This window comes from Carlito syrichta, unplaced genomic scaffold (assembly GCF_000164805.1).
Source record: "Carlito syrichta isolate Samal-C Ts95f unplaced genomic scaffold, Tarsius_syrichta-2.0.1 Scaffold305012, whole genome shotgun sequence".
NCBI lineage: Eukaryota > Metazoa > Chordata > Mammalia > Primates > Tarsiidae > Carlito > Carlito syrichta.
This window is the reverse complement of record NW_007249108.1, coordinates 407,451-424,088: the sequence shown is the minus strand read 5'-3', so window position 1 is coordinate 424,088 and position 16,638 is coordinate 407,451. Positions and strand designations below refer to the sequence as shown.

Genomic DNA, 16,638 nt, shown 5'->3' with positions numbered 1-16,638 from the left:
ACTTTGAACTGTTTGATTCTGGTGAGTTGGGTTTAGGAGACTCCTGTGAAGGTGTGTCCTTCAGTTTCTTGGAATGACCCCCTTGATGGACATCATCAGTGTTTCCTGGGTGTATTGTTTTCCCCTAAGCATTGTAAATGCTCACATGCAACCAGCCCTCACACACCTATGGTCTCATTATGGTGAGAATAATAAAGACATGAAGAAAGCATCAAGAATCATATAACTAATTTGACAGTGTGAATTGTGAAATTCATACTGAGGCCAGACAAGTCCGTTATGATGGTGACAGAAAGCGGTGTCTGTGCCCAAGGTTTGACCAGACTCTCAAAATTGAGAGGCTGGCCAAAAGAAGGAATTGCTAAATGAAACTGAACTCGGCCTAAAGCTGCCTGTGTAGGGGGCAAACTGTAACCTAACAACATGTAAACAAACTGCAACCTAACTCAAGAATGTATTCTTGTAACAAGTAAATATGTCTCAGCCAATCATAGCAGTGGAGCTTTCAGCAAATCACAGACTGTGAACTGCTCGGATATGTCCAAATAAGGCAAACACCAAGTTGTAACCCATCAGGCTATCTATTTGTCACTTTCTTTTTCTGTCTATAATACTGTCTGCCGGGGGGATTGCTTGAGGCCAGGAGTTCAAGACCAACCTGGGCAACATAGTGAGCTGCTCAGGTCTACAAACAATAAAATAGAATATAAATACCACCTGCCTAGGTTGTTTAATGGAGCTCTCTGAACATTTACTGGTTCAGGGTGCTGTCTATTCATGAATTGTCTCTTTGCTCAAATAAACTCTACTAAACTTGTTTGAAGTTGGCTGGGTACAGTGGCTCACGTCTATAATCCTAGCAGAGGCAGAGGCAAGAGAATTGCCTGAGCCCAGGGGTTCAAGACCAGCCTGGATAACTTGGCAAGACCTCGTCTCTACAATAAATCAACAAATTAGCTGGGTGTGGTGGCTCACACCTTTAGTTCCAGCTACTTGGAAGGCTGAGGCAGAAGGATCTCTTGAGCCCAGCAGGTCGAGGCTGTGGTGGCCATGAGCGTGCCACTGTATTCCAGCCTGGGCAACAGAGTGAGACTCCAATGCAAAAAAAAAAAAATTGTCTAAAGTTTTTCTTTTCACAGGTCCAAGAAGAAAATTTGGATGGAGCTGTGACATTGTTGCCTCCAGATGACCAGTCTGGGGTGGGGGTAGCCCGCCACTTTCTCTCACTATTTATTTTATATGCTTCTCTACTTCTGGAATTCTTTTGCACTAAGTGTGTACTACTTTTGCATACTTCTTTTTTTTTTTTTTAGAAAGTAGGATTTGGCTGGGCTCAGTGACTCAGCCTGTAATCCCAGCACTTTGGGAGGCTGAAGCAAGTGGATTGCCTGAGCCCAGTGAGTTCAAGAACAGCCTGGGCAACTTGGAGAGACCTCGTCTCTACAATAAATCAAAAATTGGCTGGGCGTGGTAGCGCATGCTTGTAGTTCCAGCTACTTGAAAGACTGAAGCAGAAGGATCACCAGAGCCCAGCAGGTCAACACTGGGGTGGCCGTGAACATGCCACTGCACTCCAGCCTGGGCAACAGAGTGAGACTCCAACTCAAAAAAAAAAGAAACTCTCTCACTTTTAGCAAGGTAGTTTACGGTGTGGGTTAAAAAAACAAAAAAACAAGAAGGAAAAAGAAAAGAGGAAATCAACGATGTTTGTTTTGACCTCGCCTCTTGAGGAATGTGAAATTTATTCTCTCTCTATTGAGAGAAATTTATTCTCTCTCTATTGGGAGAACAGAAAAGCTCTCTCTATTGAGAGAACAGAAAAGCTCCCAGAGCAGGCGGGGACCCAAAGTGGTCGCCCACTTTTGCATACTTCTTAAAAGGCAATATATAGACAGCAATGCTGTCGCTGCCATGTGGTGTGTGCATGAGGTTGCCAGTTGCACAAGCCCACCCCAGCAGCCCTCTGGCCCCACCGACCCCACCAGCCCCACCGTACCATCAGCAAGGAGAACATGGTCTGCCCCACGTTGAAGCCGTGCCGCCAGTTGTGGTAGGTGATCTTGCGGTAGCCCTTACTCAGGGAGTACATGAACCGCACCAGGGCCTGTGAACACACATGCACATCAGTGGGCAGGAAGCAGTGGCCAGGGGCCCAAACCCTTCTCTCCCGAGGCCTGAGGTCCTCCTGCCCCACCACTGGACCAGAAGGTGGGAACCAGCAAAAGATGCAGCAGTGCTGTGGACATGCTTTGCAAACTGCTAAATACTATGAGAGTGGAATTGCTGTCGGAAACGAGGTGGGTGCTCGTCATTCCACTGCCAGCTTCCTCAGGGAGGCCAAACCCCAGGGAGCTGGTGTCCTGAGAGAAGCCAGCCACGGCTTTACAGTAGAGGAAAGCAAAATGTGGGCTCTTTATCCTGGGTTCTCAACCTGAATGTGCGTCAGAACCACTTGGAGGCTTGAAAACAGGTTTTTTTTGGGGGGGGGGGAGTGGGCAACAAAGCTATTCATGGCCTTCAGGGCTTAGTGCCTCAGAGTCCTACTACAAGAAGCCAGTGCACCCAAAATGTCACACTGCAGGGGAACAGTGTGTCTCTGTTCTGATAAATGACTCATCTGTGCCACATGACTAATGCTTTCAATCCCAAATGCTGAGGGCACACTTTTAGAAAGGTAGTTTACGGTGTGGGTTAAAAAAAAAAAAAAGCAAGGAAGAAGGGAAAAGAAAAGAGGAAATCAAAGATGTTTGTTTTGACCTCACCTCTTGAGGAATGTGAAATTTATCCACCACTTTGAGCTCATAATACATCTGGATCCCACATTTCACCAGCTCCAGTTCTGTTAGGGGCAAGTCACTGAAGTGGAATCTGTTGATTTCAAACTTCTCGGCATCGGGAAGCTCTGCTTGCTGTGGAAGGAACAGGGCTATGGGTCAGGGGTCAGGAAGGGCTGCTGGGTGTCCGCCTCCCCCAGCCCCGTCCCCATCCCGATGACTGGGAGGATCGGAGCCGAGCGACAGGGAAGGGGTTCTGCAGAGAGACGTGCTCCAGGGCATCGGGCACGTGCCACGTGCTGGGTCGGGGCGGTGCAGCCGGGCCAGCTCACCAGGATCTCAGCCAGCTCCTCCTCCTCACACTCCCACGGCTCTTTCCCGTACACCTCTCTGGTTTTCTGCCGGGGTCCCAAAGCAGCGGAGAAGAAAACAGGTTATTATGCCCAAGGCCTGAACATGGCTTCATGTTTGCATTCCCATTTCTCCCTTCTCCACGTCCCTGTGACAGCCCCCAGATCAGAGAGGCTGCCACGCGGCATTTGTCGACACACCAAGTCAAAGGCGGGGCTTTGGAGCCATAGATACCTGCACCCAAATTCAAGCTCAGCCACCTGTTAGCAGTGTTATTTGATGCCTCTGAGCCTCAATTTCCTCATCTGTAAAATGGGTAAGATAAAAGTGCTTAACTGGTAACTTAAAATTCAATTGTGCCAAGTCCTTTTTAAAAAACGGGCACCACCAAATTAAATCATGTATGCAAAGCACTTAGCCCAATGGTTGGCAAATATGTTGATGCCGACAATTTTACTGTTATTATTAACTGACCGGGAGTAAGGAGGTCTTGGCTACCGTGCTGGTTCTTCTACCAAGCTGGCACAGTAGCTTGGGGCAAGTTTCTTCCCTCTCTGGGCCTACCTGCCCGTGAGCCAGAGCAGAGGGGAAATAGACTGTGACTTGTTTCTGACATCTTGACCCAGAGCAAAGCCTGTTAACCTCCGGCTGGTTCACAGAAGCTGTGGCTCCAAGGTTCCACATGCCCCTCGTTTGGCTGAAACTGTGGACCAAGCAAAGTAAACCGTGAGGCAACTCATACAAAATGGGTGTGTTTTCCTTGGCATGTACCAGTTATGGGGATGAAATGATCAAATTTGTTGTGACATCTTCCCAGCTTAAGAAATGGCCTGTGAGAACACTGGCCTACGTTCAACTTCTGAGGCCTGTAAGTCAGCGTCTAGGGAGCTCAGCAGGGCACCAGGCCCATTGCCATTGGCGAACTCGGTGTTCTTCCAAATCTTGTTCTCTTTGAGACCAAAACCCCAGGAATAATGAATGACTGATTCTCACATATCTTTGAAAGCATCTAGTCCAATTTCTCACCCCAGGAAGGATTCTCCTCTATAGCATCTCTGGTATATGCTCACCCAGCCTCTGCTTGGATACCTCTCCTGATGGGGTGCTCACCTCCTCCTAAGGCAGCCCATTCATAAGAATGGTCGAGAAGTTGTTCATCATCCTGATAAAGGTTAGGTGAGGCCTTTCACAAATGGGTGATTTGGGAACAAGTTACTTCCCCTTCCGTGTCTCAGTTTTTCCATCTCTACAATGAGGATAGAAACCCTTACCCTGCCGGAGTTACTGGACTAATGCAAGCATCTAACCGGCTCATACGTGTGGCTACGCCTTATAAACTGTATGGTGATGAAACACTGTCAGGGCTCCCAACAACCTCTGAGCTACTTCATTGCTCATCAAACTCTTCTGGGATCTGAGAGGGTCTTCTAAGTGAGCTGGGCCCCAGGAGGGAAGCACTGAGAAACGGACCAGCGCCCTTTGGTCTTTCTGAGAAAGCTTTCTCTCGGAGGAGTGGCTGCGGCAGGTTAGCCCTGTTCTCAGGACCAGGTCTGCCCTGAGCCCAGCAAAAACTGGAGTTTCTGGAGTGGTGAAGATAATTTCTGGTCCCAAGCCACACCAAGCAGGCGTGATGAGCCACTCTCCGACACCCACCCCTCCATTCGTCCCATTTCGAGGGCTGCTAGGTGTGGATGTATCTGCTGTTGTTTCTTGTGTTAGGCAGGAGGAAACAACAGCAGATACACCCACATCCAGGCTGTGCCCCCGTGGGGGTTCAAGTCTCGCCTTAGTCTGGCCACATCTCTGAGGCCCCGACTCGGTTAGAGCAGAAACAAGGACATTACACACCAGGATGTGTTGAACCTCATCATTGTCACACGTCACGTGATATTTTACTATGTCCTGGAAAATATCCTTTCGGTTTTCAAGTCTGTTCATCGACTCATAGGTGTCAGGATTTAAGACAGACCAGCCCAGAAATTGAGCCAAAGACTGAAAAAGAAAGAAAGGCGGAATCAGAGACAGAACACTTGGGTTTGATCCTGACTCGATAACGTAGGCAAGACACGAGGCCTCCATTTTCTCAGCTTTTAAATGGGTTTTGCAGGCTGTGTGCAGCCACCTCACAGACCCATTTTAAGGATTAGATGAAGCACTAACACATGTTTCTGATGTATAAGAACTCTACAAAAAGGGAATGTGTTTTTTATGCGTGGGGCAGGGGGTATATAGGAACTCTCTGTAGTTTCTGGCCTTGAATTTGGCCATGAAAAGCAAAGTTTCTTGATCAAAATGTTGAATGGGGTCGTGGCTTCCCCTGACAGCACCTCAGGGCTGTGCAGAAGCGAGAATGTGGGAAGTGGTTCTCGGGGGCGGGTCAGGATCGCACCAACTGGGTAAGTCTCCCACCATCCCCGGGTAGGGCAGTGATACCAGGGCCCCAGTGCGCAGCTCTGGGAGCCAACGCAGCAGTGAGTCCCAGCAGCAGGAGTCCTGGCAGACCGTACCTCCATGAGGGTCTCATCCATCTCATCAAAGGGCTTCCCATCTTTGCGGTTATAGAAGGTGGCCACCCCAACGATCTCTTCCTTCTTGTTCACGATCGGCATGGAAAGCACATTTTTGATCATCCATCCAGACTCATCCAGAGGTTCCTTCTACAAGACAAAAGCCAACTTAGGCTTCCCTGGTTCTAGGTTGTAGGGGCAGTTGTGGTGGGTTCACGCTGCATCGTGACCTGACGGGGTCACTGAGTGGGGCAGCAAGAAGATGCTGCTTGCTGGATTTTGCATGGTCTGGGTCACTGGCACAAGCCGTGAGCCATAGCCCATCTGGCTGAAATTCCTCAAGCCACACAGCCACGTGGTTTTCCTCCCTCAAGCGTTGGACATTGCGGGTGAGGCAGTGTGTCATGGGCTGGGGACATAAGGATTTGCCCAGAGAGGTGGTGTTTCTGTTCAGATGCAGGAGGTGACGGCAGGGGCCTGGTTTAAAAAGGCAGTGCTGGCCGGGCTTGGTGGCTCAGCCTGTAATCCTGCACTTTGGAAGGCTGAGGTGAGTGGATTGCCTGAGCCCGCGGGTCTTGAACCCGCAGTAACTTGGCGAGACCTCATCTCTACAATAAATCAAAAAATTAGCCGGGCGTGGTAGCGCGCACCTAGAGTTCCAGTTACTTGAAAGGCTGAGATGGAAGGATCACCAGAGCCCAGCAGGTCGAGGCTGCGGTGGCCGGGAGTGGCCACTGCATTCCAGTCTGGGCGACAGAGTGAGACTCCAACTCAAAAAAAAAAAAAAAAAGAATGCAGTGCTGGCCTCGTAACCTTGAGCCAGTCAACTAGATAGCACCTGTGCTTTTTGCCTCTTGGTCTGACTTTCTGGGTTGCTTTTGGTGAGACATTTATGTCCCTGGGCCTGATTTTCTCATCTCGAGATGGGAAAGAGCATGTGCCTCAATGAACAAATGCCGTCTTGGTCACTTCCAAGATAGCTTTAATGAGTCCTTTCCCATCTGTCTGAGCCTCACCTTCATCATCTATAAAATGGGGGGAATTGAGCTCACTTCTAGATTCTATTTCCATCAGTTCATCCAACGTTTGCCGTGCGCAAGAAACGGAGACTGAGGCTGGGAAGCCAAGGTAAGTAAGGCACAGATCGTGTCCTCAGCTGCTCTTCACCTGTGAGGTAACCAGCACCTGTGGTGCAGGGCAGAGACTTCTCTCAGAGAGATCTCTCAATGGCACTGTGGGAGCCAGAGGAGAGAAGGAAGGCAAAAAATCTTCCTAGGGAAGTGAGTCTCTCAGCTCTGCGGTTTCAAGATTTTTTTTTTTTCCTTAGAGATAAAGTCTTCCTTAGTTGTCCAGGCTGGAGTACAGTGGCATGCTCATAGCTCACTACAGCCTTAAACACTTGGGCTCAAATAATCCTCCCGCCTCAGCCTCCTGAGTCACGGGGACTATAAGCACACAGCACCATGCCAAGCTAACTTTTAAAAATTTCTATAGAGAGAGGGTCTCTTTATGTTGCGCAGGCGGGTCTTGAACTCCTAGCCTCAAGTGATCCTCCTGCCTTTGCCTCCCCAAATGCTTGGATTATAGGCACGAGCCACCACACCTGGCTGGTTTCAAGATTCTTAAGGTGGTACGATGTTACTTGTTATTATGTAAATAACTCAGAAAAGTAGCCAGGCATGGTGGCTCATGCCTGTAATTCCAGCACTTTGGGAAGCCAAGGCGGGAGGATTGCTTGAGCCCAGGAGTTCGAGACCAGCCTGGGCAACATAGCAAGACACCATCTTTACAAAAATAAAAATAAAAAAATTGGCTGAGCATGTGGCATGAGCCTGTACTCCCAGCTACTTGAGAGGCTATGGTGAAAGGATTGCCTGAGCGCAGGAGGTCGAGACTGTAGTGAGCCAGGACTATGCCACTACACTCCAGCCTGGGCAACAGAGTGAGACCCTGACTCTAAATAAATAATACTGAAAAGTGAGACAACTCTGTCTGAGCACCTGTTGAGAAAGGGTTTCCAGAAAGATGAAGAACATTGCTTGGGGGGCACAGGGCTGCTTCGAGTTAAGACCTGCCATCCGCAGCTCTCTACCCAAACTTCAGGGAATCCCTTTTCTGTGTAGGCCATAATAAGAAGACAGATTGTATTGAAAGTGAAACAGGCCGGGCTCGGTGGCTCAGCCTGTAATCCCGCGCCTTTGGGAGGCTGAGGTGAGTGGATTGCCTGCGCCCGCGGGTCGAGACCCGCTTGGACAACTTGGCGAGACCTCATCTCTACAATAAATCAAAAAAATTAGCCGGGCGTGGTAGTGCGTGCCTGTAGTTCCAGCTACTGGAAGGCTGAGGCAGAAGGATCGCCGGAGCCCAGCAGGTTGAGGCTGTGGTGGCCAGGAACCGCCACTGCACTCCAGTCTAGGTGATAGAGTGAGACTCCAACTCAAAAAAAAAAAAAAAAAAAGAAAGTGAAACAGGGCACCATCAGCAATGTTTAAACTAGGAAGTTTCTTGATTCAACCTGTGTTTTAAAAAAAAACCACTCAGGCTGCTTTGTGGAGGAGTTGGAGGAGAAAGACTAGCAGGATTATATTTGCTTTGCTTTTTTCTTTTTCTTTTCTTTTCTTTCTTTTTTTTTTTTCTTTTGAGTAGGAGTCTCACTCTGTTGCTCAGACTGGAGTGTAGTGGCACCTCACAGCCACTACAGCCTCAACCTGCTGGGCTCAAATGATCCTTCCACCTCAGCCTTCCTGTAGCTGGAAACACAGGCACGCACCACCACACCTGGCTAATATTTTGATTTACTGTAGAGATGGGGTCTCACCAAGTTGACCAGGCTGGTCGCGAATCCCTGGGCTCAGGTAATCCTCTCGCCTCTGCCTCCCAAAGTGCTGGGATTACAGGCATGAGCCACCATGCCCGGTTTACATTTGCTTTTCTAATGTGGTTAAACCACAATCAGATGGATGATTTGAGCAAAGACAAAGTTCTGTTGTAGTCACGATTAGGTAACTCTTTGGGCTTATCACCCTGATGTGGTCGAAATCACATAACAGGTGAAGTGGATTTTTACCTTGGAAATGTTTTCTCTCTAAGTTATTTCATAATGTTCTTTAGAGAGTAAAACATAACTGCCTGATTTTCCTATGAGTCATTTTTGCTTCCTTCTTAATTACTTCCTGATGGGTAATGTTTTGTTTGTTTAGCCCAGCATGCTAAGTCCAATACATATTGACAGAGCACCTAGGGCTGAGGATGTCAGGAAGGTCAGACCCAGCCTTGACCGAAGGACTCAAATGTTTTCCTGGGAGAAATCCATCTGAGGCAGAAGTCAGGATAATACAAGATGACATGAGGAAAACACACAAGAGAGATCAGCTCGTTGGCAGCCTCTCAGACCCTGCATGGCCCACCTCTGTCTACTTCTCTAGACTCTTCTGCCAGTCTCTCTCTCGGCTTCTCACTCAGATTTGTTGCTTATTCTGTTCCTCCCAATAAGCCACCCCTTTCCTGAGGTTGTCATTAAAGAGCAGTGGGGATTTGGGCGGAGATGACGAATGAGTGAGAACAGCATAAGCAAATGCCCTGAGGCCACAGCCAGGTGTGATGGCATGTGCCTGTTGGCCCAGCTTCTCAGAAGGCTGAGGCAGGAGGATTGCTTGAACCCAGGAGTTTGAGGCTGTAGTGTGTTATGCTTACATCTGTGAATAGCCGCTGCACTCCAACCTGGGCAACATAGCAAGATACTGTCGTAAAAAAAGAAAATTCCTGGAAAATCTGAAATACTTTAATGTCTAAACCTGACAATAAAACTTTGGAGGTTTTGTTTATTGTATATCTTGGGGGTGTCGGGGAAGGCCTGAGACCAGAAAGCAAAGGCTGGGTGAATGCCAACACTGAATGGGACCTTGGAAGTGACCCAGTCAACCCCCTGCCCTGTCCACCCACCAAGCACAGGAGCTTTCTTTAGTCCTGTTGTTACCATGTTGAGACTGCTTGTCAACAGAGCAGGTGAACTCCAATGTATGCTAGTGCTCATTTTGGAGGGGAAAAAAAAAAACAGTCATATGACAAAGAGAGCAAGTACAAATGACTTACCTGGAATTCAAAAAAGTCCTCATCAGGTGCGTTCATGATGTTGCAAATCTGAAAGCCATGAGGGGAATAATGGAGCATGATTAAACCAGAGAGCACCCATGCAGTGCTGCCCACTGCTTCCAGAAGCCCATGTCCTCGCCGCAGGCATGCCCACACTCACACCAGGCAGACACACTTGAGACGGCTGTGAATTATTAACTGAGGCACTGGCTGGGAAAGGTTCTTTATAAACTGCTTTTTTGCTGTTCACGTCCAGCTCTGGAAAAGCTAAGGTGACAATGTGACCTCTCCATCGCCAAACCCAGTGGGGTTTTGCTTCTCTCACCTGCTCACTCTGCAGCGTTTGATGTCTCTCTCCATGCCGAAACTTCCTACCTCCTTGGTTTCCATGATACCCACACTAGTAGTCATAGAGCATCCTACTTTGTTGTTCCCCTTTGGTTGAGTATTGGGTTGTGTCCAGGTTTTTGAAAAACATTTAATATTAATAATGTTACTCTAAATATATTTGACTCAGGTTGGATATAGTGGCTCACTCCTGTAATCCCAGCACTTTGGGAGGCCTAGGCAGGAGGATTTCTTGAGCCCAGGAGTTCAAGACCAGCCTGAACAACAGCGAGACCTCATCTCTACACATGGTAATGTGTACCTGAGTAGTCCCACCTACTCAGGACGCTGAGGCAGAAGGATCACCTGAGCCCAGGAGTTTGCGGCTGCTGTGAATCATGACTGTGCCACTACACTCAAGCCTAGGTGACAGAATGAGATCCTTACTCAAAAATAATAAATAAATGCATAAATAAATCTGACTCAATGATATTTGGTTTCTATCATGCTTGTTTTGGCAGGAAGAGTTTCCCCCCTTGGAGTATAAACCCCAAAGTAGAATAAGAAATGGAAGGTGCTATACCTCTGGCTGTATGAGGCCAGATTCCTCTCCTGGAAGTTAGACCAGCTCACCCTGCCACGCAAGGGATCAGGTGATACATGTGTGACTCCCCCAGAGCCCTGCCACTGAGCAGTTGTGCACAGCTGTGCAGCTGTAGGCCAATGAGTGGCTGGAGCTGAAATCCACCCTGGACACTACAGCCAGCCCTGTCCCTTCTCTAGTCACCTACGGAGAAGTGATGGCTTCGAGGTCTCAAGAGGGCACCCCGAGGCTGGCCACGACCCTGCCTGTCAACATGGGCAGGGACTGTCTGGCCCTTGGAGGGAGTTGCTCCTCCTCTGGCTCTCCCGGGACCAACCCACCACTGCCTTGCTCTCCTGACTCCGGACCCTTGGAGGGCCTTTCCTCTCAGCCCAGCGCAGGCATGGGTCTCTCCCATTCCTGACGGTGACACCCCTCCTTCACCGGCCATCTCCCATGCACACCCAGAAGTCCCCGCCTTTCTCTTGCACCCTTCTCGCCACCCGTCTCCACTCAGTGGACACAGGCTGGTTTCTAGTCCCACCACGCCCCTGAGCCTCTCTCATCTGGGCCACCATGACCTCTCCTCTGTCAAACCCAGCGGGGTTTCAGTTCTTCTCTCGCCCGTTCACACTGCAGCGTGTGACCACCTCTACTTGTTGAAACTTTCCACCCATGGTCTCCCTGATGCCACCCTCTCCTGGGGCTCCAAACGCCTCTGAGCCCTCCTCTGTTCCTCCTCACACGCCCCTCCTTCTCCACCCTCTGTCAGTCCGATACCCTCGACACTGCACCTGGGGCTCATCGCCCGCCTCACACCCCAGTCCCTTTCTCCACACTCAGAGGTCCTAACACCACATGGCCTGACCTCTGCCAAATCTCTATCTCCACTCCCCCTGCCGCCCAACAGCGTCAGAATCGTCTCTCCATCGACTGGACGTTGGCTCCTGAGGAAGGTCTCATCCCCACTACGACTGGAACCGGCCTCAGCATCCCCGACCCAGGCCCAACGGCAGTGCTATCCATCTAGTCTAGGAGCCTGAAATTGGCCTGACTCCTCTCTCCCTCCTTCTGCCTGCGATCAGCTCCAAAGCCCTGCCAGCCCTGCCAGTCCCACCCTCTGGGTGTCAGACCTGGCCCCATCTCCTTCTGGCCATCTGGTCTCTGTTGGAGTTGCTGTGAGTGTCAGGTGAGTAAATCTAGTTAGTGACTGAGTCCTCGAGAACTCTCGTGTCTGCCACAGTTGTGATGGTCTTGACTGTGCCTGCCTTGGTTGAGATTCTCCCCCCTCTCACAGAACGATGCCCTGGTCGCCCTGCCTCCAGTCCTAGCCCTTCACATTCATTTCCCAGAGTGCTCTTACTAAGTTATCTTGCTAAGGTGAAAGTTGCCTATACTGACCTCCTGCTAAAAACCCATCACCAGTAGATTCAGGTCTCAGTCTCTTGTCTGGTATGCGAGAGCTACAGTGACCTGTTTTTTGTTTTGTTTTTTTTTTTGTTTTTTCCTCTCTCTCTCTCTCTCAAATTTATTTATTTATTTATTTATTTATTTATTTATTTATTTATTTATTTATTTTAGAGACGGAGTGTTGCCCAGGCTAGGGTGCAGTGGCACAATCAGCTCACTGCCATCTCCTTTCTCAGTCTCCCAAGTAACTGGAATTACAGATGCATGCCACCATGCCCAGCTAATTTTTTTTTTTATCTTTTGGAGTCAGAGTTTTGCTATGTCACCTAGGCTGGTCTCAAACTCTTGGGCTCAAGCAATCCTCTCTTCTTGGCCTCTCAAAGCACTAGAAACGCAGGTGTGAGTCACCATGTCCAGTCACTTCTTCCCTCTCCAGACTCATCTCTTGCCATCTGGCTTCAACCCTAACGTTCCAGTGGCACTAACTGCAGGCACACACTGCTCTGGACCCTCGTGTCCCTGTTGCTCACCCACGTTCTTTCCCCCACCTGGAAGTCCCTTGCCGGTGCCCACCTGCCAAGATCTATTTATTTTAAAACTTGGATCAACACATTCTAGGAAATAAAGGCTGATTTACACGCCCCCTACCCTGTATTCCCGGAACACACCATGCACATAACACCGTGCATGTTACTCCGCCGCAGCCTTGGCTTGTTGTAGCCTCAGTTTCTGTTAGTAAAGACATCTCCTTACTCCATTATGAGCTTCAGAACAGAAGCTGCATCTGCTGTTGTATCTTTGTAGCCGCACAGCCTGTCACAGTGCCTGGCACATAGTAAATGCTCAGAAATAAGCACCTGCTACCTGGACGGTACTGTGTAGTGTGACTGGGGAAGGATGCAGGGGTGACCAGGCCCAATATGGGGGTAAAAGCAGCCAACAGACATGACCCTGCTCTCAAACACATGAGATGTGCTTATCTACCCTTGACCCTGAGTGGGTGGGGCATGTTCAGAGATTAATTTTTGCAGAGATCGGGTCTTGCTATATTACCCAGGCTGCCTCAAGCAAGTTTCCAGTTTAACCTCCCAAAATGCTGGGATTACCCGCATGAGTCACCATGCCCGGAAGGGAAATAAACCTTCTGAGCTTTGCCATGTAACATATATATGGCTGGACATGTGGCAGGGATGGGAAGTTGGGAGTGGCAGTTAGGTCTCTATCTTGAGAGGTTGAGACTTAGTCTCTGAGGAGCCTGGTAGACCAGGCAAGTGTGACTTTGCCCCAACACACATACTTAAGCATCTTTAGTTGTCAGTGAGACTATGCCCCTTTCCATCTCAGGCTTATTTCTCTGTGTATTTCATATTCCTCCAACATCAATATCTGTCCATTTCTTTGACCCAATTGTCAACAGAATTGAAGAATGAGAGACTTGGTCTTTCAGAGGTTCTCACTTGCCATCATCTCTTCCACCCTCTTGGCCTGAAATCTTCCTACTCGTCCACCCAATCCAGAACTTTCCCCATTGAAATTGTATTACTTACCAGGCCATTTTGAGCAACGTAAGAGGGGAGCCCGCTGACTAAAGCCCAGTGGTCAGGAGGTGGGTTCCTGCAAAGGTCAAAGACAAACGGTGACTCTCAACGCAAGGACTGCTGGGCCAAAGACTTGACTCGGGTCTGTGCCTCCGCTACTCGGGAGGCTGCCAGCACTCACTTCCTTTCATTGCCTTTGACCAAACCCAAAGTGTTGGCCAACCATCTCACTCTCCGAGTCTAGTCATGGAGAAAATGGTGGCAAGTGTAACTGACTGCCTGTCAAGCCCAACTATCCAAGAAAAGAGACAACATCCATTCTACAGACCGTTGCTGGCTGCTGAGCAAAACAAAACAAAACAAAACAAAAACAAAACCAGATCCCATCACTGCCTTTGTAAGGTTAGTAGCTTAATGCTATGTTGAGAATGAAAAGACTCACCTATGGTGAGCTCCCAGCATACTGAGCACCCAGCTAAGTGTGTCACATACTTGGTTACCTCCACAACAATATTACAATTTCTAGTATTATTACTTTATGCTTGTTTATTCTGAGACAAAATACTTACATAGATTAATGCATTAAAAAGTTCTTGCTTTTCTGTAGTTTTACCACCTAAGATGCTTTCCTGTACCCTTTAGTTGAATTTGGCTTATTTTTCAACCTCATTTAGATGGACTCATACAATGTATATGATGTGTCTGGCTTCCTTTTCACGTTGTCATTTATTAATTGATTTCCAGGTTTCCCTTGCATTACTGTCACAATTATCCACTCAACTGTTGATGGACACACCCCACTCCTCAGTTTGGGGCTAACGAGCATGATGCTGTTGTGAGCACTCTGGTGGCACGTGCTCTCCATTCTACATGGTCTATTCCTAGGAGCAAAAGTTCTGGGTAGGTAAGATGCACCTATCTTCAACCTGACCCGATAAGGCCAAACTGTGTTCTAACGTGATCGTACCAATTCACACTCCCATCCATCAGGTCCTGGAATTTCCTTTGCTCCACAGCTCTGTCAGTACTCAGACTTTTAAATTATAGCCCCGCTGGTGGGGTCTAATGGTATCTCATCATGGGTTTTTTTTCACATTTTCTGCAGAATGAATAAAATGGAGTACCTTCCATAAATGTATTTGTCATTTGCATTGCTTTTATGTGCAGTTCTTGTTCGTGTCTTTTACTAATTTTTTTTGTCTTTCTTTCTTTTTTTTTTTTTACTGTAGAGATGAGGTCTCGCCAAGTTGCCCGGGTTGGTCTTGAACTCGCGGGCTCAGGTAATCCACTCATCTCGGCCTCCCCAAATGCCGGGATTACAGGCTGAACCACTGAGCCCAGCCCCATCTTTTACTCATTTTCTATAGCATTTCTTTTTTATTGATTTGTAGGAGCTCTTTATACATCTTGATATGAGCTCTTTGTCAGTCATCTGTGTTGTAAATATCTTTTCTCACACCATGACTTGCCTTTTCAGGCTTTATGCTAACCAGTCTTCATTCCTTTGTACAGTCACCTCTGACAATGATGAATCAAGACTGATCCTCTGTGACCAACAGAATATGGAGGAGGTGAGTGTGTTCTTGGAAACTGGGTCATGAGAGGTATAGCATCTTTCACAGCTTGCTCTGGGGAAGTCAGCCACCATGTCATGGGTGACTCAAGGAGCCCTCCATAGAGGCCTGTGTAAAGAGGAACTGAGATCTCCTGCCAACAGCCAGAGCCAACTTGCCTGCCATGTGAGTGAGCTTCTTGGGAGGTATACGCTCCTGTTCTAGTTGAACCTTCAGATGATTGGCTCATGCTAGTATCTGGCCACAACCTCATGGGCTACCCTAAGCTGACACTGCCCAGTCAAGCCATACCTGAACTTCTGAATATTCCATATTTATTCTGAATAATAAAGAATGCTAACAGATTACTATTGTTTTTTTAAGCCACTTTTGGGACAATATGTTATATAGAAATAGATAAACTCATACATTCTCAAAAGGTATATTTTGATATAAATAGAAGATCCTTCTCCTAATATGGTCAAATGTGTCAATATTTGTATTTGTTTTGGAGTTCTGCTTAAAATTTTTTTTCTATCTCAAGATCATAAAACTGTTTTTTATGTTATCTTTTAAAAGCATTATAGTTTTGCCTTTTATATTTAGATCCCTAATCCATCTAGAATTTATATTTATGTAATTTATTTTTATTTATTTATTTACTTATTTTTAAGTCGGAGTCTCACTCTGTCGCCCAGGCTGGAGTGCAGTGGAATGCTCACGGCCACCGCAGCCTCAACCTACTGGGCTCAGGCGATCCTTCCACCTCAGCCCTCCAAGTAGCTGTAACGACAGGTGCACACTTCCATACCAGGCTTATTTTTTGATTTATTGTAGAGACGAGGACCCACCAAGTTGCCCAAGCTGGTCTCAAACGCCTAAACTGAGGTAATCCTCTCATCTCTGCTTCCCAATGTGCTGGGATTACAGGTATGTCTACTGTGCCCTGCTGTAATTTATTTTGGGGAGAGGAATCATGTTTCTTTTTTTTTCCCATATGGGTACCCACTTATATAACCATAATTTATTAAAAAGACCATTCTTGGCACCACTGTTTTGCAATGACATATTTGTCACAAACGAAGTAGTTATTGGAAGGGGCACCCTAAAAAAACAGCATTATTGGAGGGTGGGCCCCTTGTAGTACACTTAGAACTTGTTTTTCCAGATCAAACGATTAACCAAAGTTTTTATCTGGAAGTTTTAAGAAGGTGGTGTCATGATTTGTGGAAGAATTATTCCAAGCTGTGGCAAACAGATGACTGGTTCTTCTACCATGAAAACATACTTGCCCGCACCATGCTGAGTGTTCAGTGGTTTTTAACCCAAAATGCCATAGCCCCTCTGCTCTACTCTCCCTATTCACTCCATCGCCCCTTGAGCAACTTTTTTTGTATTCTCCCAGATGAACAACATCCTCAAAGGGAAATGTTTTGCTGATGTGGAAGAGGGGAAACCAAAAATGGCAGAAACCCTAAAAGGCATTAAAATAGATGAGTTCAA

At 47.7% G+C, this 16,638-nt stretch overlaps 1 protein-coding gene across 2 annotated transcripts in view; it reads right to left on the bottom strand.

The window, feature by feature from the left end:
* PDE6A (phosphodiesterase 6A) overlaps positions 1–16,638 on the bottom strand; it is an 88,766-nt gene that overhangs the window by 33,775 nt on the left and 38,353 nt on the right. For both annotated transcript variants that reach the window (XM_008061056.1, XM_008061057.1), the window contains 7 exons: positions 13,592–13,658; positions 9,725–9,772; positions 5,633–5,782; positions 4,974–5,117; positions 3,107–3,172; positions 2,763–2,909; positions 1,997–2,104 (listed from right to left, as the gene is read on the bottom strand). In XM_008061056.1, coding sequence (XP_008059247.1) covers positions 1,997–2,104; positions 2,763–2,909; positions 3,107–3,172; positions 4,974–5,117; positions 5,633–5,782; positions 9,725–9,772; positions 13,592–13,658 — 730 coding nt within the window. The remainder of the gene's footprint in view (positions 1–1,996; positions 2,105–2,762; positions 2,910–3,106; positions 3,173–4,973; positions 5,118–5,632; positions 5,783–9,724; positions 9,773–13,591; positions 13,659–16,638) is intronic.